Here is a 22,629-nt window from a genome sequence, read left to right on the forward strand (position 1 = left end):
TCACTGAGATCCACCACGAACTTGGCAAACTGCTTCACATTGATGATGTATTTTGGGTCCTCCGAATCAGCGTTATCTTCGTACATCTTGCCACCTGTAATGGCTGTTCACTCTGAAGTGTTTGTTTGTCTGCAGCCAAATCCCAGAGGGCTGGAGGTGCCAACCCAGTGTCAGACTCTTTAATACCAGTGAGCTCATTAATTTTTTTGAGGAGTTGTTGAATGTCATCTTCAACCTGCTTGATCTGCCTTGAATATGTACTCTGGCCGTAAGTTTTCAGCAAGGCAATATCCCCTTCATCCAGAGCTCGGATGGGCTTGTCGTCCTTCTCCTCCTCTTTGGTTTTCCGCTGGTCCGCACCTAGGTAATCCGGCATTTTAGAAGCCGCAAGCGCCTCCGCGTCTCAGTGATTACACAGCACGTTTCCCGCTTCCGCTGGTGTCTTCCAGTCTATGTCTTTATGAGCGAATTGAGTCCATTGATGTTAAAAAATAGTAATTAAAAATGATTGTTACTTCCTGTTTGTTGTTATAGGAGGAATTATGTTTGTGAGGCTGTCTTCTTTTGGGTTTGTTAAAAGATTACTTTCTCACTTTTTATCAGGTGTAGTTTCACTCCCTGTGTTGGTGTTTTCCATCTATTATCCTTTGTAGGGCTGGGTTGATGAAAAGATATTGTGTAAATTTGGTTTTAACATGGGATATCTTGGTTTCTCCATCTATGATAATTGAGAGTTTTGCTGGGTATAGTAACCTGGGCTGTCATTTGTGCTCTCTTTGGGTCTGAGTGATATCTGCCTAGAATCTTCCAGCGTTCATAGTCTCTGGGTAGAAGTCTGGTGTAATTTTGATGAGTCTGCCTTTATATATTACTTGATCTTTTTGCCTTACTGCTTTTAATATTCTTTCTTTATGTAGTGAATTTGCTGTTTTGGTTATTATGTTACAGGTGGAATTTCTTTCCTGGTCCACTCTATTTGGAGTTCTATAGACTTCTTGTATGTTCATGGGCATCTCTTTCTTTAGGCTAGGGAAGTTTTCAACGGTAATTTCATTCAAGATATTTCTTGTTCCTTTGAGTTGAGAATCTTTGCACTCTTCTCTACCTATCATCCTTAGGTTTGGTTTTCTCATTGTATCCTGGATTTCCTGTATGTTTTATGTTAGGATCTTTTTGCATTTTCCATTTTCTTTCATTGTTGTTTCAATGTTTTCTACGGTATCCTCTGAACCTGAAATCTCTTCTTCTAACTCTTGTATTCTGTTGGTGATGCTTGCATCTATGACGCCTCATCTCTTTCTTAGGTTTTCTAATTCCAGGGTTGTCTCATTTTGTGATTACTTTATTGTTTCTATTAAATTTTTAGATCTTGGACTGCTTTGTTCATTTCCTTTGCCTGTTTGATGGTGTTTTCCTGTAATTCTTTAAGGGATTTTTGTGTTTCCTCTTTAAGGTCTTCTAGGTATTTACCTGTCTTCTCCTGTATTTCCTTAGGGGAGTTATTTATGTCCCTCTTAAAGTCCTCTGTCATCAACATGAGAAGTGATTTTAGATCCAAACCTGGATTTTCAGGTGTGATAGTGTACCCAGGATTTGCTATGGTGGAAGAATTCGGTTCTGATAATGCCAAGTAACCTTGGCTTCTGTTGCTTATGTTCTTAAGCTTGCCTCCTACCACCTGATTGTTTTTATTGTTGCCTGACCTATATGTAACTGGCGCCTGTATTTCCTGTGATTCTGCTTATATCAGAACTCCTCAGAGTTCAGCTGTTTCTGGGATCCTCTGATTCTTTGATCCTGTGGTCATGAGATCCTTAGTGTGTCAGAGTTCCTGGTATTCAAGCTTTCTCTGGGATCCTGAGACCCTGGTGTGACAAAGCTCATGGGATCCTGGGATCCTGTGGTCCTGTGTGTATTAGAGCAATTGGGAGTGGAGCTTCGTCTGGTGTTATGGGACTGACTGTGGATTTCACACACAAGTTCTGCTCAGGGCACTGGCCCAGACAGGAAGGAACACATGCCACTGGTCAGGTGGAGTTCCTGGGTTCCTGGATTGTACTGGTCCCAGTTACTTCCAGTGTTTGGGCAGATGTTGTGTCTCCTAACCTCTGATCCTATGATCCTGGGAGTGCTTGGGAGTGGAGCTTCCTCTGTATCTTATGGGACTGGATAAGGAGTTAGTGCCCAAGGTTTGATCAGGGTATCTCTGATCCTATGATCCTGGGTGTGTTAGAGCACTTGGGAGTCATTCTTTTGGATGTGTTTATGCTGACATAAACACATTTAACATATAAATATAAGCATGTTCATGTTCAGAACCCTTCATTATAGATTAAATTAAAGTAGAAAATGAGAGTAGATGATACAGAAAGTTTGATGTCTCAACTGTTGGATGTTGTGAGACTAGCTGTGGAGTTCATGCTCAAGGTCTGATCAGTGCACAGGCCCAGAATGGAAGGAATCCTTTCCCAGATTTGAAGTTTTAAATGGACATTTTTATTCTTTAATTTTTTCTTTAATATGATATGTTTTGATCACGTTTTAAACTAATGTCGTTCTCCATGTCTTCTTCATAATATACAACCTTTAACTCTGAATTTCACGTTTCATAGTTTGGGTTGTTTATATCTACATAACACACAGATCTAATCAGGTTAGCCTATAAGTACATGGTTGTGTTGTTAACCAAAATTTCCCAGACACGTTCCCAAGAAAATTTGAGGGTTTTTTGCTTCATCATTCTCTAAATACCAATATCTTTTTCACAACATTCTTGCTTAGTATAGGCACTGACACATCCATACTTTAAATTTGGCTGGCTTGATCATGTGTTGATCTTGTACATGTAATCCAGCCTATGGTTATTGTTGCCAACAACTATGTGTTGTCCAGAAGTCAGCACAACACAGTAAGCATCACATAAGTTCTTTTCATGCCCATCTTTCTGGTATTCATTGAGGCTTGAAGTTGAGGTGTTCTAATATACATGTCTATTTAACTATTGAGGAATCGAAGTTACTTATTTCTTGTACTTTAAACAGTAAGTGTCTGCATGAATCAGTATCCACTAAAATGAGCATATTTTCTGTAACATGTAATATATAATATGTAATAGGATGATCTACCACTAAGTAAGATGATTATTGTATTTTCTTTCTTATCAAGTATCATTACATATTTTAAAATAATATATGCATGCTCAGAGTAATAAGATATATACACAGCAAGAGAGTTTGATTGTCAATATTAGATTGACTTCTCGGTCTAGAGTTAATGTTTGCCATATTCAATAATAAGGAATTAGCATTAAGTTTCAGTGATCATCATTGCAAATGGCAACATGCTGGGTTGTTTTGGGTTCTCTGATATACATGTGACCCTATAATTTGTAGGGAGGTGTATCATATCAATCTCTGACTCATTTGTTTAATACAGTAGGTCTTCTTGAAAAGTATTTTATATATAGTTTGCGTTCCTCTATTCAAACTTTGCTTAGCATTTTTACTTAGCTTGCAAGATACTATATTGAAATGAGTATTCTTTGTATAATCTATATTTTCCTAAACCACTCTCTTCCCTAAAGTCTCTATGTGGACATAAATACATTTAACATATAAATATAAGCATGTTCATGTCCAGAACCCTTCATTATAGATTAAATTAAAGTAGAAAATGAGAGTAGATGAGGTAGAAAGTTTGAAATCTCAATGTTTTGAGAGGGGTACAATGAAGGGCTTCTAGAAATTTGACCGAAATGAATTACTATTCTTAGAATTTTTGTTTTTCCACATACCTTGATTATATTCAGGTTATGACATACAGTCTTCATAGCTCCAAGGATGGCTATACTAGATAAAACAGTCCCCTATGCAATACTCCATTTGATCATGGCTTTACCACCTACCTCAGTGTGGTAAAATACTGGATAAATTCAAAGGAAAATTTGATATGTTCTATGTCTTGAGAGATTCATACATACTGTTCACTTGCTGAGCTTATGCAGACCTCTTAAGGGACTTAGAATATTTGAAAATCTGTAAATTAGCAATATATTTTAGAATGCATTTTTTTCATTTACATTATATAATTTGAGATTTCAGAATAGGCAACTAACCTAAGTAAGAACAAATCACCAACTGCTCTGAACCTACGACTAAACATCTTCTACTGCAAGATTATATCATGTCCTACTGGAAGAACACTGGTTGTGCTCCTGAGAAGCTCGTTGTTGGATTCCCAACATATGGACATACCTTCTTCACCTTAAGGGACCCCTCTGACAATAGGACTGGTGCCCTTACCAGTAGTGCTGGCCAACCAGGGAGGTACACAAAGGAAGAAGGAACTTGGGCCTACTATGAGGTCAGTAAGTTGTTGTAGTTTTGTCAGTGAATTGCTGGTCCAGTTCTTTAAACTGGGAATAAAAATCTGCTAAAACCAAATCATTATCATGTCCAGTACCTACATAAACTAACTTGAATGAACATTTTAAATTATTTGATTTATATTATATTTAAATGTTAATAATTAATAGCACTTTAGAAAATATAAAATTTCTTCTAACACTAGATCTTATTATTAAGTGTATTAATAAGACTGTAGATACAGTACACATAATTACCTATCATATCATGTATGAACTTTGTAAATTCTGAAATTATATGGCTATATAAGAATGACATATATGAATAGGAAAATAAACATATCTCCACAATTCCTCTGTGTTCTAGCTTTGTTTGATGAATTGGCCCTTGTGTGCTGTTGCCATTACTACATATATAAATGAAATTACATATTACAAGTAGATGCTATGAATAGTACTCAGATCATCACTCCTAGAATCTCAACCTGAAGGAGTCCTGGGCAGGAGATTATTAGTTGGTAGAATTTCTTAGCAATAGAACTAGACACTGTCAGAATGGAAAAATATAATAGTAAGAGCTCAAGATAGACCTAAGCTATAGATAGATCACTTACATAGCCTGAGCTAAGACCTGTATGTCATACCAATCAGTAGTAAAGAACATTGTCTCCATTTTCTTTAACACAAATAAATCTCCTTAGAAAAAGAGCAACATCTCTAAAGGGAATACAAAGGAAGAAAAGCAAAGTTCATGTTATTTTTCTTTCTTGGTATTGATATTCCAATATTTGAGTCTGTTGAATGTTTAAAGATTTGCAGCTTCCTGAAAGAGGGAGCCACTGAGAATTGGAATGTCAATCAGGAAGTGCCCTATGCTTTTAAGAACAGAGAGTAGATTGGCTATGATAATGTCCAGAGCTGACAGATGAAGGTAAGCTCAGTCAACCAGATACTCTGGGATCTTAACACTGACTCACAGGTAACCATAGATCTCATGTTCATTTTTTTTTTTTTTTTTTNGTTTTGTTTTGTTTTTCGAGACAGGGTTTCTCTGTATAGCCCTGGCTGTCCTGGAATTCACTTTGTAGACCAGGCTGGCATCGAACTCAGAAATCAGCCTGCCTCTGCCTCCTGAGTACTGGGATAAAAGGCGTGTTCCACCATGACCGACTCTCATTTTCATTTTTAAAACAGCTCAGTGGCTCAAGGAGAACAATTTTGGAGGTGCTATGGTCTGGACCCTGGATATGGATGACTTCACTGGTACTTTCTGTCACAAAAACAACAAGTTTCCTTCAACCACAGTTTTTAAAAATGTGTTCCAAGAGGATACAGCGCAGGACAATCGCTGTGTGACCAGCAATAGTTGCCCTTCCACACCCCTCCATAGATTCTGGGCTTGACCCAACCAAAAAGTCTCAATTCAGTTCCCAGTTCTTCCTCAACACCCAGTGACACCTGGACATCCAAGAGCCTGAGAATCCCATTACCCTGGCCTTGTCAAAAATTTTTGGTTTCCTGTTTTTCTTAGTCCTGTATTTTTTAAAAAAATATTCAGAACCAGTACTTAGTCCATTTTTATGCTGATTTTACAGTGTAAGGATACAAGGTCAAACAATCTTCTTTATTTCAAACACTTATCAGCAGCTGGGAAAAATTTAGATTATGTTGGTAGAAATAAGTTTTGTATCCATCTGTGTTGAAATTTCCAAATTTCAGGCTGTTGGACACCCAGGTGCCATAGGATTCTGCAAAAGAGCTGAGAACAGACTGGGGGCCCCAAGACTGGATCTAGCCTGGTGACTTAGTATAAGTGGGGGAGATCTGGCTGTGTCCTGTGGGGATAGTCCTTGGTTTCTCTGCTACTAGCTTGGCTTGGTGGTCACTGGGGACACACAGAACCCTCCATAGGAGATTAGATGCCCAGATATTTGGGGGAAGTCCCCTGTTGCTCCCCATGGCCTATCCTAATCAAAAGAGGCAGTCTGGTGTTTTAAGGCTTCTTTTTGTCATGGCAGAAAGTAGATGAGAAAAAACTGTACACGAGTCCTCAGGGTGACCTGAGTTAAATTCTTATTTCAAGGAGTGTCTGGGAAGGAAAGCTTAATTGACTGAGCCCTCCAGGACTTTAGGTACCTCATTAAAATGGAAATCTTTCTTGAGGCTACATGACCTGTGGTCACATCCTTTACCTGTTGAAAAAATTGGGACTTTGCCCTGTATGACTGATGGCCACAAAGCTATGGAGGGCTGTGGCCTTCTGTCAGGAACATGGTGTCCAGGAACATGGCAAAATACCTTCTGTCCTTTCCGGGTTACCAGGGTTTTAAGCCTATTCTGGAAAAGGATCTAGGCTGCCTTTCAGGGTCCTACAGTATAATACTCAGACTGATCTTGCTTTTGAAATGGTAGATTGGGGCCTCAATGTCATGAAGTCTTTCTGTTTTTCATGTCAGTCATATTCTATTAGTCCAGATGGAATGATGTCTCAAAATATGAATATCCAATAGTCAGACTTCAAAAAACAAAACAATTCAAAACTGATACTGAGAAAGAAGTATGCTTGCAAGCATGTGTGGTCATGTCTGCTACAACCCAGAAATCTGAAGGCTAACTTGCCCCATCATTCAGTTCTTCTCTTTATGTGGCTTAATTCCTTTTCCATGGGTTTCTTTGGCCAAGGTATAAACCTTACCTGAGACTGGCTACTGAAGTAATACAACATGTTGCTCTCACCAGCCCTTTCTTCCAAAGCTAGTTCTTGCACCTCATTCCCAAAATACTTTGTTGGTCTTGCTTCCAAATTAACATGCCTATTTAATAATATATACCTATCAAGTTGTTCCACTCTGGAACTGTATACATTAGGACATGCCTCCTAAGATAATCTCTGCTACTCTTGCAAAGTAGGATCCACACATTCATTTTTGACCAATTTCCTCCTTTTGTGTGTATGACAGATGTTACTAAAGCTCCTCAAAATATTTCTAAAGGTAATACCATCTAAACAAGAAGACATTTATTATGCTTAAACAAAAGGATAAAGAGTATCTACAGGAATACTCTATACATCAGCATAAGTGCCATCTCAGCTGTCACTGAGTCAGTTACCACCCCATACAGATTACCCCTTCTTCTATAACTGCTGAGTTATTCTTGTATTGTGCCCCTGAGATCCCCTCAAGATGAATATCTGAGAAAAATCTGGTCTTAGGTATTGAAACCTTCTTTCTTTGAGATGACCCTGTGACTTCAGCCAATGTCTTCTTGAAAGTTGATTTTATGATTTTGCTTTTGTCAAATGTCACTCATGTATTTGTTCAGTCTAAGCAACTGGACCAGATAGTCCTCTAACATTTAGAATTCAAGGTTATATATTAGTTTTATTTCAGCCATGCATTCAAATCTTGGACATTGTAAGGATAGGATTCTATACAAGGCCACTGCAACTGTGTCTCTTCATCTCTACTAGACTGTTTAGTGGGGTAGTTTAATTATTCTTTGAAGGTAGTTTAATTATTTTTTAAGGTTTAGAAATCCTGGGATTTTCTATATTGGGAGAATTTGATTACTGTTTAAATCTCATAACTTGATTTATACTTTTGATTTTAGTTTAATAGGTCATTTGGGCATAGACATTTATCCACCTGTAGGTTTTTGCCACGGACCACCCTAGTCGGTTATGGTGGTCCCTGGAATGAGGGTTCTTGAAGCTAGCTGGGTAAGGATTCAGTGTTGACAAACAGAAACACAGAGCCAGTTTGAATCTGAGTGTAGTCTGCTGCAGCCCTCAAGCAGGGGATTGTTATGCTTTAAAAAAAAATAAATTACATCTCTTAGAAACTATATCCAATGAAACAATCACAGATACCAACAAAAATTATTTGGCATAGTAAAGCACAAAAAAATCATCCATGCATTACAACTCTGAAACTATGTATTCAGTGAATCACACGCAGAACAGGTAACATCATTATAAATCATCAAAATATAACTATTCTAAAAGGATGTATTCAATGAGGTCTGTTGTCCAAGGCTAGTGGCATATTTCCAGGAGCAGGTTAGTAAATCTTTAATGGTCAGTGCTCTTAACCACTGAATTAACTTTCCAGCCCCATGGCCAATTATTATTTAAGATCTAGTGCCTGAATTTTTACATTCTTCAATATAAGTTTAAACTATTTTAATTCTTTGTAATTAAAGTTTTCTTTACCATATCACAAAATCTACCTCTGATGACATACATGTAGCCATATGAAATTTTATTATTGGGAAAGTTTTTATCATCATAGTTTTGTAAATGATTTAGAAAGTAAAGTGTTGGTTTCCCCAGGGATAAGGTCATGTTAGTGGCCCCATCTCTAGAGATGGTTTCTTACCCATTATTCTCACTTAAGATCTTGGCCTGGGCTACCAGGAACATGTAAATAAGAAGAGGAATAAGAGAAAACAAAAGAGATAGATTGCCATGAGAACAACAGCTCAATATTTTTTTCTCAGGCAAAGAGTTCCACAACCAGTTCCAGGAGGCCTCCCCCTTTTGAGGTCAATCGCCTCAGTCTGTGGAACTTGTCACACAAATCCTACTGGAGGTGGTGCGGGAATATAAGTTTTTGCACTATTCCCTAAGGCAGTCAGGCTGTCACTGTGACATCTTTATTACTAAATCTCTCTCTCTCTCTCTCTCTCTCTCTCTCTCTCTCTCTCTCTCTCTCTCTCTCTNTGTGTGTGTGTGTGTGTGTGTGTGTGTACTATCCTCTATTTTTACTTTATTAATTACTAATTGATACTAATCATTTCTTGTCATACACTTGTATGAGGCATAAGTTTTTTGTTTGTTTATTTGTTTTTTCCTGATTCCTTGAGTTACAGCATTATGAGAAGTTTAACATATGTCTATACATATTTAACTTACATTATCTCTTGGAACTTCCTTATCTCTACTCCAAATATACTTATAATTTTGTTTTTATATTGTCATTTGACTTTAGAAAATTTTCATTTCTCCACTGATTCTTCAATAGCACATTGGTCATTAAAAAGTATTAGTCATCCTTCAAGTATCTGTGGAATTTGTGTAGTTTTCCATGCTATTACTTCATAGTTGTATTTTGCTAGTTTTATTACTATACTGTTTGAAACAGCCTCCTGCTTTGTGCTGTCTTTCCAGGCAGGGCTCCATGTTGCAGAAGCTCTGTTCAAACCTGAATACTTTTTAATCAGTGTACCAACTATTTTTCTTCCTTTGTACTTTTTTGGGTATTCTGTCACTGAGTTTGTATCTTCCTGATAATCCTTTTCTCCTTTGGAAATTAAATTATCTTCTTCTCTTTTTATTTCTTGCTTTTACTTTCAAAGTCATGTGGAGGGAGCTGATAGTCCAGAGTTTTACCTGGAAGTACTCAAGAGTGCTATGAAGAGGATAGAAAACAGTTAACTTGTTTTCATTTATAAGAAAAGAAAAGGAAAAAATACCAGGAAGAAAAATGAAAGGAGGGCAACTTCCAAAATCATAAAGAAAAACAAACAGATGAACAAAATTAACAAAGAAATAAAATTCCCATCATGCTCAGAACATAGTCTGTCTGATATATATACATACACATACACACACACATACACACACACACACATACACACACACAGTGTGGGACAAGTTCAAACATTTAGAAATGTGAAAAATGGATGGTGATACTCAGTGTCAAGGAAGGATAGAGTTCAGGCAAAGGAATGCTTCATTACTGAATGTGAATATAAACCTGTTTTACGCTAGTTTTAGTGGTTGTTATCTGAATTTATCTTTCTAAGTATTGAATTAACAAGGTCAATATTTATATTCTAAAGAAACCCAACATATGCCAGTACTTTGAGGCAGAAATTTTTAGCATTTGGGCTTTTGTTTGATTCTTTTGTAGTCAGTGCACTGGAATCACACATGACTAGTCACTGTGTACAGTGGTGAGAAGTGAAAATAAAAAGGAGAAGTGAGTTCTCTTTTTTCAGATTTGCTCTGAGGGAGTATATTCTTTGTCCTGAACTATTTCTGACCTTCTTTCTGTTTAAAAAATTGTGAAATCATTCCAATATAGTGAATTAAACATCTGAATTTTACTGATATATATAAAATAAAGTATGACCAAAGAAAAAGAAAAACAAACAAACAAACAAAAACTTTAAAGTGTTTTTGTGCACAAAGAGTAGAATACTAATTGTGATCAAAAGCAGCAAAGTCAGAAATATGACCTGAGTAAAGACTGTTGAGTCCCCAAAATAGGTAATAAGGAAAAAAAATATCCCTAGGCAATATTGAAGAATGAAGCTTTGTACTTGTGTGCTTGGCATTGTGTCCAAACACCCAGCATATTGTGTAGTTAACAGGCCTACAGGAGCAAACTAGCTCACTGTTTATTCTCAGGGATATGGTAATAGGCAAGAAAATACAGGAGGCTGCACAGTTTAGAGTATTTCATGATCTATGAATGGGGAATGTGGATTCAGTGATTTGCATGTGATCAGGGAACAGTAAAGGGTCCAAAAAGTTTTGTAAGGCCTTAAATGAAGAGTGGAACTTTGGAGCTATTCAAAGGCCACACAAATGAGAAAGAGTATAGTATTGGGCGACATATTATCTGCACTGCACATGTAACTATCTTAGGGTCTGATGGCTAATATGTAATGTTCAATGTTGAGGCCACTGTATGATGACTCCTGATGCGATATCCAGTGATGAGATCTGAATAACAATGAGAAATATGGAGAAGAGTCAGCTGAGCATGGAATAAACAAGGAAGGTATTTGTAATATGATGAATACAACAGAGAAGAGGAAAATGAGAAATAGCCAAATTAAAGAAATATAATTTTGTATCAAGAGCAAAGGCTGAAAAAGGACCTGATTTTTATATGTGTTCTTACAACTGACTTTAGAGAAGGAATAAGTGTGAAGAGAGGTGCTACTTCTGAGTTATGTTGAGGGAAAGAAATGGTCAGTTTGTTGATTTGTTTTCTGAGTGTCCACTCTATATTATCATTAAATTATAACCTCATCTATCACAGTGATTGTTTGCCTTTAAACCAATCTTAATTTCAAAAGTATTAAATCAACACAAGATTATTTTACTGTCAATATCATGTTCTCTAAGTTCTCTAAGAGCAATTAAAGTAAAGTAATATCTCACCAAGGAAAAGAGATGAGGAACAGTGTGTGAATGTAGAAACGGGGGTAGGACCAGACATGCTGAGACAAGTAGAAATGATTCCCGTGACTACTAGTTAATGTCCTTCTTAATTATGTGATCCTCAACAGGGTCTCTTTCTTTTTTCTGCCCCTTGAACAGTTTTATAGATCATTGTATATATACTAATGAATCTGAACTTAAACCTTTGACCATATTTGGAGACAAAACTTAATTCTTTCTCATAGTTCTCTGGTTACTTGCAACTCTGCTCTTTACCAAACCTCAGGGTTGTGTAAATCTTTAAATAGATTTTAAATACCAACCACCACCCAATTCTTACCTTGACACAATTCTTAATTCTCTCAAGGCAACATTTTCCCTGCCTTTGGCTTAGAGCCATGCAAGTTCTTTGGAACTCTTAGGAAATCAATATCCATGAAAGAATTTTGTAAGATTTACTCACTTATTTCTGAAGAATAGGGTGTGCCTATATTCCATTTAATTATTCAGTGTCAAAAACTCTGCGTTCAAAGATAATGATACTACTCTTTCTTATGTATTAAACTGATATTCCTCATGAAAAAAAACCAAAAAACACAGGATCAGTGTCCACAGAGTTGCTCATAACATCCAAAATGCCCTTAGATAATTATCTCAGAATTATAGTAAATGAATGAGGTCAGCAAAATGTCTTCCATAGAATCAACTTGTTTAATTTTCTATCTGAATAATACTTGCTTAGGTGTGGAATAAATACAATAAGCATTAATTCCAATATCCAAAGATATGCTGAGTCCCTGGGAACTGCCAATATGGTCTTAGTGGATGATTGATACATAATGTAAAGAAATACCCACTTCTATCTTGACTGAACCGGTGATAAAAGGTGCTGGTTATATATTAATGGAGCTTATTCAGCAATGCGAAGCTATTAATTAAAAGATTATTCACAAACACTTCCTGCTCTAAATTTTCCATTTTCAAAACAGTATGAAAATCATGGTCTCTGAGTGTATAAAAAGCCAGCAGAAGCTCTCCAGAAGCAATCCTGAAGACACCATGGCCAAGTTCATTCTTGTCGCAGGTGAGTTGATAATCTGATACAGAACTTCAGCCTTGCATGGTTTTTCCCTTACAGGATCTGACAAGAAAGCAATTTGTACTCTACAACTCTATGCTTTTCTATTCTTTGTAATTGCTCATTTTCTTTCCATTTTCAGGGTTTCCCTAGCTCTCATAAGTTCATGAGCTGAGAGAATTCTTCTGCTTTCAGTGGTATCACAGCCATAACAGTAATGGTTCACCTTCATTCAAGGCTTGTTTTGCTCTTCCTTTCCTACTCATTCCTTACCCTGCTCTCCTTGCTGTGCCAGCCACCTGCCTGAATTTCCTATTGTGTTTATTTCACTGTTACTGTTCTAGAACAACTTTTTCAGAGAGGGGCAGGAGTAGAATCTGAGATAGCACTATCGCAGCTTTATTTGTCTTCCTCCTTTCAGAATTATTTTACATTTATCCCACATTGCTATTTTCCATTGAATACCTAAAATGACACATGAAGAAGCATTAAGTTATTCATAGAGCTAGATTCAGGTGTTTAAAACCAAGTATTTCAAAGCTTATGAGTTGCTTCAAACCTGTGCCCTACACAATTTTTCAGTTTCATAAATTCATTTAAATGAAGGCTGCCTATGAATGTTCAAAAGACGCCCAGTAGAGGTGTAATCAGTAGATTACATACTGATTCAAATCCAAAATCTTTGCACTGAACACTCACCAATAGATATACAACCATGCATACATGATAAGACAACCTGATTTAAAAAGCAAATCAACACAAAGAGAAACCCTCTTCAAAACTAAACTGTTACTTTGTTGCTAAAAATAGCATCTCGGACATAACATTCAATTTATGTGGCATGGTTTCTTGACAGATTGATGTAAACAATGGCCAAATTCAAACACTATTGAATGGCATATTTTAAATGTTGTCTTGACTTGCGGAAGGCTTGGTTGATTACTACTCTGAAGACTGAGGCTACTATATGTATACTCACTAGTTAGAGGACCTTATGAATAATCTCATTCCTTATGACTTGCAGAAGTAACAGGTTTCAAATTTTATAACAATTAGGTCATAGAAGGTGGAACATGAGGACATTGCCAGATTTTACTGATCACTGTGGAGGAGTTTGACTGGCATTATGTCTTCAAGGTCCATACCTCATATACCTGTAAAGTTTATAGGGGATGTAATGAACAATAGTCAGTAGGGTGGCCCAGTAGGATTTTTTCCTTAGATTCCATATATAATGATCAATAGTCTAGAACTTTAAGTCAATAGGCCATAGCTCATCTCTGTGGTATTTTTCTTGTTATTTCTTTCATCAGAAAAAGAGATAAGTTACAAAAGAGCAGCATGAAATTCTTATGCCAACCCAGCACATAATAAATGCTTTTATAACTTGTTGTAAATTTCAAGTAAATAATTTTTCCCAAAGTATCTCCTAAATTTAGTGTAGTCTTATAAATAGTAATGAAACCATAAAATATTATTTATCCTAGAATGTATACATACAGTTAACTTACAAAATTATTAAACAGGTATAACTTTTAAGACTCACAAGAAAGCTAGTACTGCAAAAGTTTTTTACTGGTTCATCCTGCCAGTTCCATATTAACAAAAATAAGAGTCAGACTCAAAATGTATTTATAAATCTCATGTCCAGATAGCTTGGTTCTTGTCTTATTAGATATAACATAAAAGATACCATTTATTCTAACCTACATACTGCCACATTTCTAGTTATCTGTGTGCAGATAGCAATGTACGTATCTCATTGTCCCATCTTCCCAGCAAATAATCTAGTACCTGGTACTGACCTAGAATATTTCATGCCTCCAAGAATCCCCACCTCCTCTTTTTTACCTAATATTTAGGTCATCAAATTTATTATCAAAAAGAACCATATCCATTCAGAAACAAGATATTTTCTCTATATGGTAAGGTGCTCATGTACAATGAAAAATACAAATTTTCACCACCTTAGTAGAGTGTATAACCCCATGTCAATAACATACAGAAAATATAAATAATATTCTTTGGAAATTCTACAGGAATTAAGTGGAAGATGATATCAATAAATGGTAAAGAATGGATATGTTATTGTATTTTGAGAAGTAATATTATTGGGAGTGGGATTAAAACTTACAATGGACTATGTGTGCTATCTTGAATTAGTAAATACACAATTTTGCTTAACTTTAAATTTAATATGATATACTAGTTTCATATAGAATTTGGAAGAGTAAACTGGAATGAACACAGAGTCCTCAAAATATGTGATCAATATTGAAGGAATGGAAATATTTTACCAAAATCATCTTACATATTAGTGTCTGGGAATGGTTTCTACTTTTTTCCTATCAGCCTACATACAGAACACTAGAGGAAACTTCTGAGCTGGAAAGGAAACATGCTTGGGCCCATTTATCCTTAGACAAAGAAATGTCTAATAACCGTACCTAGAATTCTTTCTACAGTACAAGAGTAAGCAGAATCATCCATTGGATAGAGCACAAGGTCCCTAATGAAGGAGCTAAAGAAAATACCCAAGGAGCTAAATAGGTCTGATTCCCAATAGGAGTAACATCAAATGATCTAACCTGTACCTCCAGAGCTCCTTGAAACTAAACTACCAATCAAAGAAAACACATGGTGGGACATGTGGCTCTAGCTGTATAACTAGCTGATGATGCCCTAGTTGATCATCAATGGGAGGAGAGGCCTTTGATCCTGTGAAGGTATTATGATCCAGTGTAGGGGAATGCCAGGATTGGGAATGGGAGTGGGTGAGTTGGAAGCAGGGGGAGTGGGGAAAGCATAGGGGATTTTCAGAGGGGAAACAAGGAAAGAGGACAACATTTGAAATGTAAATAAAGAAAATATCAAATAAAATAGTAAATAAATAAGTAAATAAATAAATAAATAAACGTGGACATTAAAAAGATAAAGACAAACACTGGCCATGGGACATTCCTGTGACTGAAAGAAGACAGTAAATTGTTTAACAGTGGCTAAATTTTCCACTGAATCATTTTATTACGTTTGAATAAGAATATTAATAGATAAGAAGCATGAACAATAAAAATAACTTCCTGTATATGAAAAGAATATGCATTTCTGGGAACTGTCAAAATAATTTAAAATGAATTGTTTCCTAGGGTGATAGTTTTCATCCATCTTAGGAGTAGGAGACAGGGCACTTCTGGTTATATGGAACTATAAAATTGTTGGGCAGATATTAAAGTAGATAAGTCAACAGTAGGAAGCTATTGGTTTAATAATTGTCCACACACATATTATGGTAAAAACTTTCTACCATAAAATATGGTATTACCTAGAAAACGTAATAATCAGGGTCTGAAATGATGCAAAAAGCCCACTGGATGAAGAATTCTGTAGCTGTCCTGAAGACATCATAGCCAAGCTCATTGTTGTCACAGGTAAGTTGAAAATCAGAGAGAGAGCCTTTGTCTTGCTGAAATAAATAGTTTTAACTCCACAACATTTTGCTTTCAAATTCTTCATCTATTTTTTGAAATTGTGACACTTTACTCAGGATTTTTTTTTATCTATCATAAGTCCATCTTGTGGGAGAACACTCATGCCTACATTGATGCCACAGGCTTAGCACTAATATCTCATATACATTCAAGTATTCTTTACTGTTTGTCTTTTGTGCAGCCATTCATTAATTTACACCTCTTCCTGTGCCTCCTTATTGAAAATGCAATTATGTGACTTTATTCTAATTGCTGTCCTGGAACCTATTTTAAGAGAAGGGAATCAGTAGATTCTGAGAGAGAATTGTCTACATTTCTTGCCTCTTCTCTATTCAGCATCATTTCACATTTGTCCTTTTTTATTCTTTTTATTTGATGACATAGATCTGTCCTATACAAACACACAGTTATTCCAAGAGTGAGAGTTAGTCACTGTTTTAATAAAGTTGTTGAAAACTCACTATACTCTGTTCATATGTGATTCAGAAATGTTGTACAGTTTCACAAAGTTATTCAAATGACTTGATTCTCAATGTTTAGAAGAATCAGATAAGAGGAGTTTTAATTCATGATGATGATTAAAACCTAAAACTCACCGTGTCTCATAAGTTTTTCCAATAGAAAACAAGATTTGGGTAACTAATGAGACACCATGATTCAAAACACACACACACACACACACACACACAGTACAAGAAAACAAGAAAACAAAAAAAAAATGCCACCAACAGGAATAATTTCCATCCTAAGCTGCGCACTGATAGTCCAAACTGATAACTGGAGTCAGTCATTATGTTTTCTCTGGCAAATGCGGGTGTTCAATGTTTACAAAAATCCAAAAGTTTCCTGGAGATACTGTTAAGTGCTTTAGATGTGGCATCAGCTGGAGAAGGTTTGATTCATTGCAGATCTTAGAACTAAGATTCATACATGTATGAACATTAAGCAGGTGTAGTTGTGAATAATTTCAATCAGAAATTCTTGTAGTTATAGTAGACTTAATGTTGAATAACAATTAGGACATTGAGGGAGGAACATGAAATATTGATAGTGTGGACTAGAGAGTGTAGCAAAGGTTGAAGGCCATGATAATTTTAAGGTCCCCACATTATTGAAATAGTATTTTTTTGTTTTTGCCAAAGTAAATTCTCTTGCAAGAGGGAATGAGCTACAGATAGTAAGATTATCTACAAGGATTACAAATTTTATGTTATGCCAATTGTTATGGTTATATCAATTGATCCAGGGAAAGAAATGTGTTCTCCCTATCTTTCTCTTTCTAGGTCTGGCAATTCTTCTGAATGTACAGCTGGGTGAGTTTTTGATCAAATCTTTCTTCAACATGAATCTTTAATCCTGATTCATTATTTTAATGTGGTTTTCTGATAATCATAATTACTTTATATTTGATATATAGACTCAAATATCAAGAGATAATTGGTTGGTGGAAATATAGTAGATTTTCCTCTAGGGTAGTAGGATAGCATCAAATTTCTCTGCTGTCATTACTAATGAGATGAGTTGGGAGTTTTGAAATTGACAACTTTTGGATTTTACAGATATTGTACTTTTCTTTGGGTTTGGTTTTTTTTTTCATGAGGCACAAAAATGTATCTGAGTTTTGACTATGAATTTGTTACAATTGTAAGCAACCGAGTCATTGGCTGGTTAGAAAGAGATACTCATTTGCACAAATATTTTCAACACTTATCTCTTCCTTACTAGAAAATGTCTGATGCTAAACAAATAAGTTCATAAAGGCAAAATTGTTAGCCAAAGATAAGGCATCAACATCAGGACACTATTCCTCTGATAACTTTCCACAGGATCTACCTACCAGCTGATGTGCTACTATACCAGTTGGGCGAAGGACAGGCCAACAGAAGGGAGTTTCAAACCTGGTAATATTGACCCCTGCCTGTGTACTCACCTGATCTATGCCTTTGCTGGGATGAAGAATAATGAGATCACTTACACAAGTGAGCAAGACTTGCGGGACTATGAAGCATTAAATGGTCTGAAAGACAGGTAAGGACAGAAATATCTGGTCGGTATCAGTTTTCTAATAGTTGCTATATCTCAGTTCTTCTAAACTGTATGTCAGAATCAACAAAATAAATGATGATTCCATTAGTGTATTCTTGAGTTTTAAATTGAGACAGGCTATACCTTCATCTTTTTATTTATTCTATCACTCATGTCCTTGAATCTGCATATACCTCTGAATGTCTCATAACCACATGTTATACGACCCCATATTTTTTATGTAGGGTTCTTCCTATACATAGTTCTTGAAATATTCTTCCTGCTTCATTCTGTTGTTTAACCAACACTATGTTCCTATCTCTCAGTTAGAATCATCATTTTATTTTCACATTCTATGTGTTCAAATATTATAGATACCATTTATGATTCAGACCATATTCTATTTGTCTGTCTTACACCTATTTATTTTAATACCTTGACTACAAGCTTCAAAAATACATTTCCACAGAAACAACACCAATTTTAATACTTTTAATGTTTGAGTAGTACTTCTGGATATATAGGAAACACAGCACATTGTCCTTTCACCTAAGTCTTGATGATTACTCTGACTTAAGTTGTATTTGTGAATAAACCTACAGTAGCTCTTGACACGCTGCCTCCTCTTGAAAACCCTGGGTATGTGTAATTTGGAGATAAACTGAAGAGTGAGTTTTTAGATCATGTGGCAGATCTACCATTCTAAAAGATTTTCATGATGCTTTTAGTGTAACTGTACTTAGTTATATTTACACCAGGACTGTACAAATTTTTACTTCATCCATATACTTGATGATATTGATTTGGTTTTATCTTCCACTGTTATAGCTACCTAGAGAGACATGAAAAGATAGGCCAAAGCAGATTAAATTTAAATTTTCTTTTAATCATGGTGTTAGGTTTGCTAAATTCAACTGTTAAACAAGTGTCTTTCTTTGAGGACATTGTTCCAAGGATTTTCCTTTTCTATAAAATGGTTTATAATCTTGATACTCAATTACTGATTTATGCATTTTATATTAATTCATGATCATATTACATTTTGAAACTCTCTCTAGTCTAAACCTCCTATTTCTATTGACTTTATTTCTTTCCCTAATTTTATTTGTGAGAAAGAAAAACAACAAAGCTATTTTAATCTTTCAATAGTAGCTTGTAAATTTCTAATACATAATAAAAATATTCATGGTCCAAATCAACCACATGGGGGTTTCTCCATGTTCTTTCAATAATTTAGAAGCTTCATATCTTATGTTTACATCCCACTTCACATTCAGGTAATATTTTTCTGTTGTGTGAGCCTGGGTCACAACTTCCTGTTAGAATTACTTCTGTGATCACTATTTTCCCAGGAACCTTTGGCTGTGGGAATTTTGTCACTTAAACGTAGAAAGCCACATGATAAATAGCAAAGATGTATGTGATTGTTTTTATTACCTTCTCTGACTTTGTAAAAGATATCTTAGTGTTGGAAACATCAGTGTTGTGGTTCATCTTTTTTTGTCATTTGTTTGTTTGTTTTTTGAGAAACAACAAAACTGCAATCTTTATAAATTAATTCAGGAATCTAGAAGTGTGGGATATTAGAAGGTAAATATCTCTTCTCCCAAGAATCATAAATGTTTGATATCTATAAAAGTTTTGTTATATTTAACAATAAACTGAAAATTTATTTCCATCAATTGACAGGTTAGGGAGTTTAGTCATACCAACGGTCTACAAGACTCAGATGACATCTTCTTTACATAGTAACATTAATTTTAGGAAAAATCTAAGGTATAATTTCCAACTGCAAATGAGTTCAATACAAGGTCTTATATTCAATAGTGTCCCTGGCATGCCTTTCACCAAAACTATAAGTAGATGCCTGAAAGCAATTCCTATTCCTACCACAGATCACAGAAAATGAATCTCTGAGGAAAGGCAAGGACCCTAGAAGTTTAATGTCTTCTCAAAGTTGCTAATCAATTATTATGGAATTTGATGTGTCAAACAAAGTATTTAAGTGAAGATGTATACTTCCAAGAGGAATAGTTTGTATTTACTGATGAGGATTGAGAAATAATAAAGATCCATATACTTGTCACTTTTGTTACTAGGGAGAATGTGAGTTAATTATGGTTCTAAGTTACTTGAACTGAGAAGTAGTCACTACACTACTTGGTATACACTTCTCAAATTTACTATTATTTAAGTAGCCTGTGCTTAAAGTATGATAATGAAGAACTTTATTAAGAATTACTCAATATTGAAAAACTTCTATAATGTTATGTCAGAAAAATGACTAGTATTAGAAATATTTATAAAAAGCACAGATATCTTAGATAATGGAGGTCAAGTGTTTTGATATTTTGCTTTTTCTGTCCTTTTTGAGGAACACTGAGCTAAAAACTCTCCTGGCCATTGGAGGATGGAAGTTTGGACCTGCCCCGTAAGTTCTATAAACATGGGCTACTAGGCTTTGTAGGGAGGCTAGAGCTGTAAAATCACATGTCGATTATTTCACATTTTGGAAGAAAATTAAAGTAAGTCAATTGAGTATGTAGGTTAATATGTAAATAATTATAATAGAGCCTCAAATAAACAGTTAACATTCTTTCCATGTACATGTATGTCCTTTAAATTTTCACATTTGTCCTAATATTTTGGGATGCATCCTCTGAGAGTATTTTTTTTACTAATAAATGAACAATCATTCACTTACAGTATTTCATGTTCTCCAGAACAGATGGTTGTCATATTTTGCTCTAGACTAACTTTTCAAGAAATAAAACTATGGCCCCTTATTAGAAAGAAATTTTTGTGTATTAGATATGAACTTGGAATGTTTGAAGACAAATATGGGTTAGGATGAACATAAATTTCAAATACCAGGGAAAGTTGTTAGTAGTTAATATGATGCTAGGAAAATAAAGGGTATCATTTAGATAGGTGATGTGAATATAAATGGAGGATGATAGAGAAACAGGGCACCTAGGTGAAGGACAAAGAGTCAAAAATCAACTGTGAACTGTTTTGTGCCCAAGGTATCCTTGTCATAGAAGTCTAACACTAACTTCTTTCAATATGCATAAGGTTCAGTTCCATGGTCTCTACTCCTCAGACCCGTCAGACATTCATTAAGTCCGTTATCAGATTCCTCCGTCAATATAAATTTGATGGCCTCAACCTGGACTGGCAGTACCCTGGGTCTCGAGGAAGCCCTCCTAAGGACAAACATCTCTTCAGTGTTCTGGTGCAGGTCAGTCAATTGGAAAATTCTTTGGTCCTAAAAGGTTTAAATCTCTCCATTTCAAGAACTATGAATTTTACTAAACCAAACAAATATAGGATTGTAGAATCTTAGCACTGTATATGCCCTAACTTATGATTCATTTGTTCAACAAATATGTGAGACATTACTTTCCATGCTGTTTAAGAACAATAGTACATCATCATATGCCCTCTGGGGAGTGAGTCCAGTGTCATGATCTTCATGTTACCAACAAAACCATTAATGTACAGAGAGTGTTTGAGTAACTTCAGGATCACACAGCTAGTAAGTTTCACAATTAATTCTGTTGTTTGCATGCAGAGTTCAATCCTTATAAGCCAGAAGTTAGAGGGTCCCATTTTAAGAAAGGATCAAGGCAGAAGTTTTAGCTTCATAAGTTACATATATGAGGTAATCTGGGCAACAAAGGAAACATCTTGTTAACTGGCATGAAACACCAGAGTGCAAAGAAACTCAACCTTGTGAGTACCTGACGGGGCTTGAAGAAGGGTTAGCAAGCACTTCTGAGTAAGTGAAACTTGCTCTAGGTCTGAGAAGGACTCTGTTGTAATTAGATTAGGTAAGGAGGCATCTCTTGTAATGAGGAGTTAGAGAACTGTGATAAAGTGACTTGGAAAGACATGTGAGTTCAAAAAGGCATCAAGTTCTGATCATATGGGAGTTTTATATTTATTTAAAGATCTGTAATTCTCATGCAACACCTTGGTTTACATTAATGGACTGTACATAATAGTCAAGAAATATGACAAAACTTAGACTTTTGTGACACTAATTAATAATGTATTGGCAATATACTGACCTGACAGGTGCTGATGTGAGACATAATCAGATGAAAGCCAAAGGCTGATGACCTTTCTCTTTAACTCTCTCTTACTGCACTGGGGACCAGAAGCTGATGGCTTCTAGCAAGTTAACTATTTTCTCTTTCTATTCTGGGGGCAAAGAGCTGGTGACTCTGACAGTTTAACTCTCTTGCTATTGTGGGACCAAAACGGTAATGACTTGTGCAATTTTAACCTGCTGTGTTCTCAGGGCAAACAGCTGATGGCTCCTGGCAATTAATTCTATTTGTTTTTCTGGGCCCAAAAGATGATGCCTTCTGGAAATAAAGTTCTGCTGAAAGCACCAGTAGCTTAATGAAAGAAACTTAATTACTTGATCACTTACTCTCTGAGTCATGTGGGCCATTTATGTCCAGGATAGAGATGTGAAGTTTTTTTAAAT

General features: G+C 35.7%; 1 protein-coding gene and 1 pseudogene across 1 annotated transcript in view; one reads left to right on the top strand and one right to left on the bottom strand.

The window, feature by feature from the left end:
* LOC110290980 overlaps positions 1–441 on the bottom strand; it is a 1,468-nt pseudogene extending 1,027 nt beyond the window's left edge.
* The window catches only part of LOC110291901 (chitinase-like protein 4), a 43,941-nt gene that overhangs the window by 13,955 nt on the left and 7,357 nt on the right, over positions 1–22,629 (top strand). Inside the window, exons 3-8 of the mRNA XM_021159115.1 lie at positions 12,530–12,624; positions 15,996–16,046; positions 17,390–17,419; positions 17,933–18,134; positions 20,506–20,562; positions 21,207–21,372. Of these exons, the coding sequence (XP_021014774.1) occupies positions 12,530–12,624; positions 15,996–16,046; positions 17,390–17,419; positions 17,933–18,134; positions 20,506–20,562; positions 21,207–21,372 (601 nt within the window). The remainder of the gene's footprint in view (positions 1–12,529; positions 12,625–15,995; positions 16,047–17,389; positions 17,420–17,932; positions 18,135–20,505; positions 20,563–21,206; positions 21,373–22,629) is intronic.

This window comes from Mus caroli, chromosome 3 (assembly GCF_900094665.2).
Source record: "Mus caroli chromosome 3, CAROLI_EIJ_v1.1, whole genome shotgun sequence".
Classification (NCBI taxonomy): domain Eukaryota; kingdom Metazoa; phylum Chordata; class Mammalia; order Rodentia; family Muridae; genus Mus; species Mus caroli.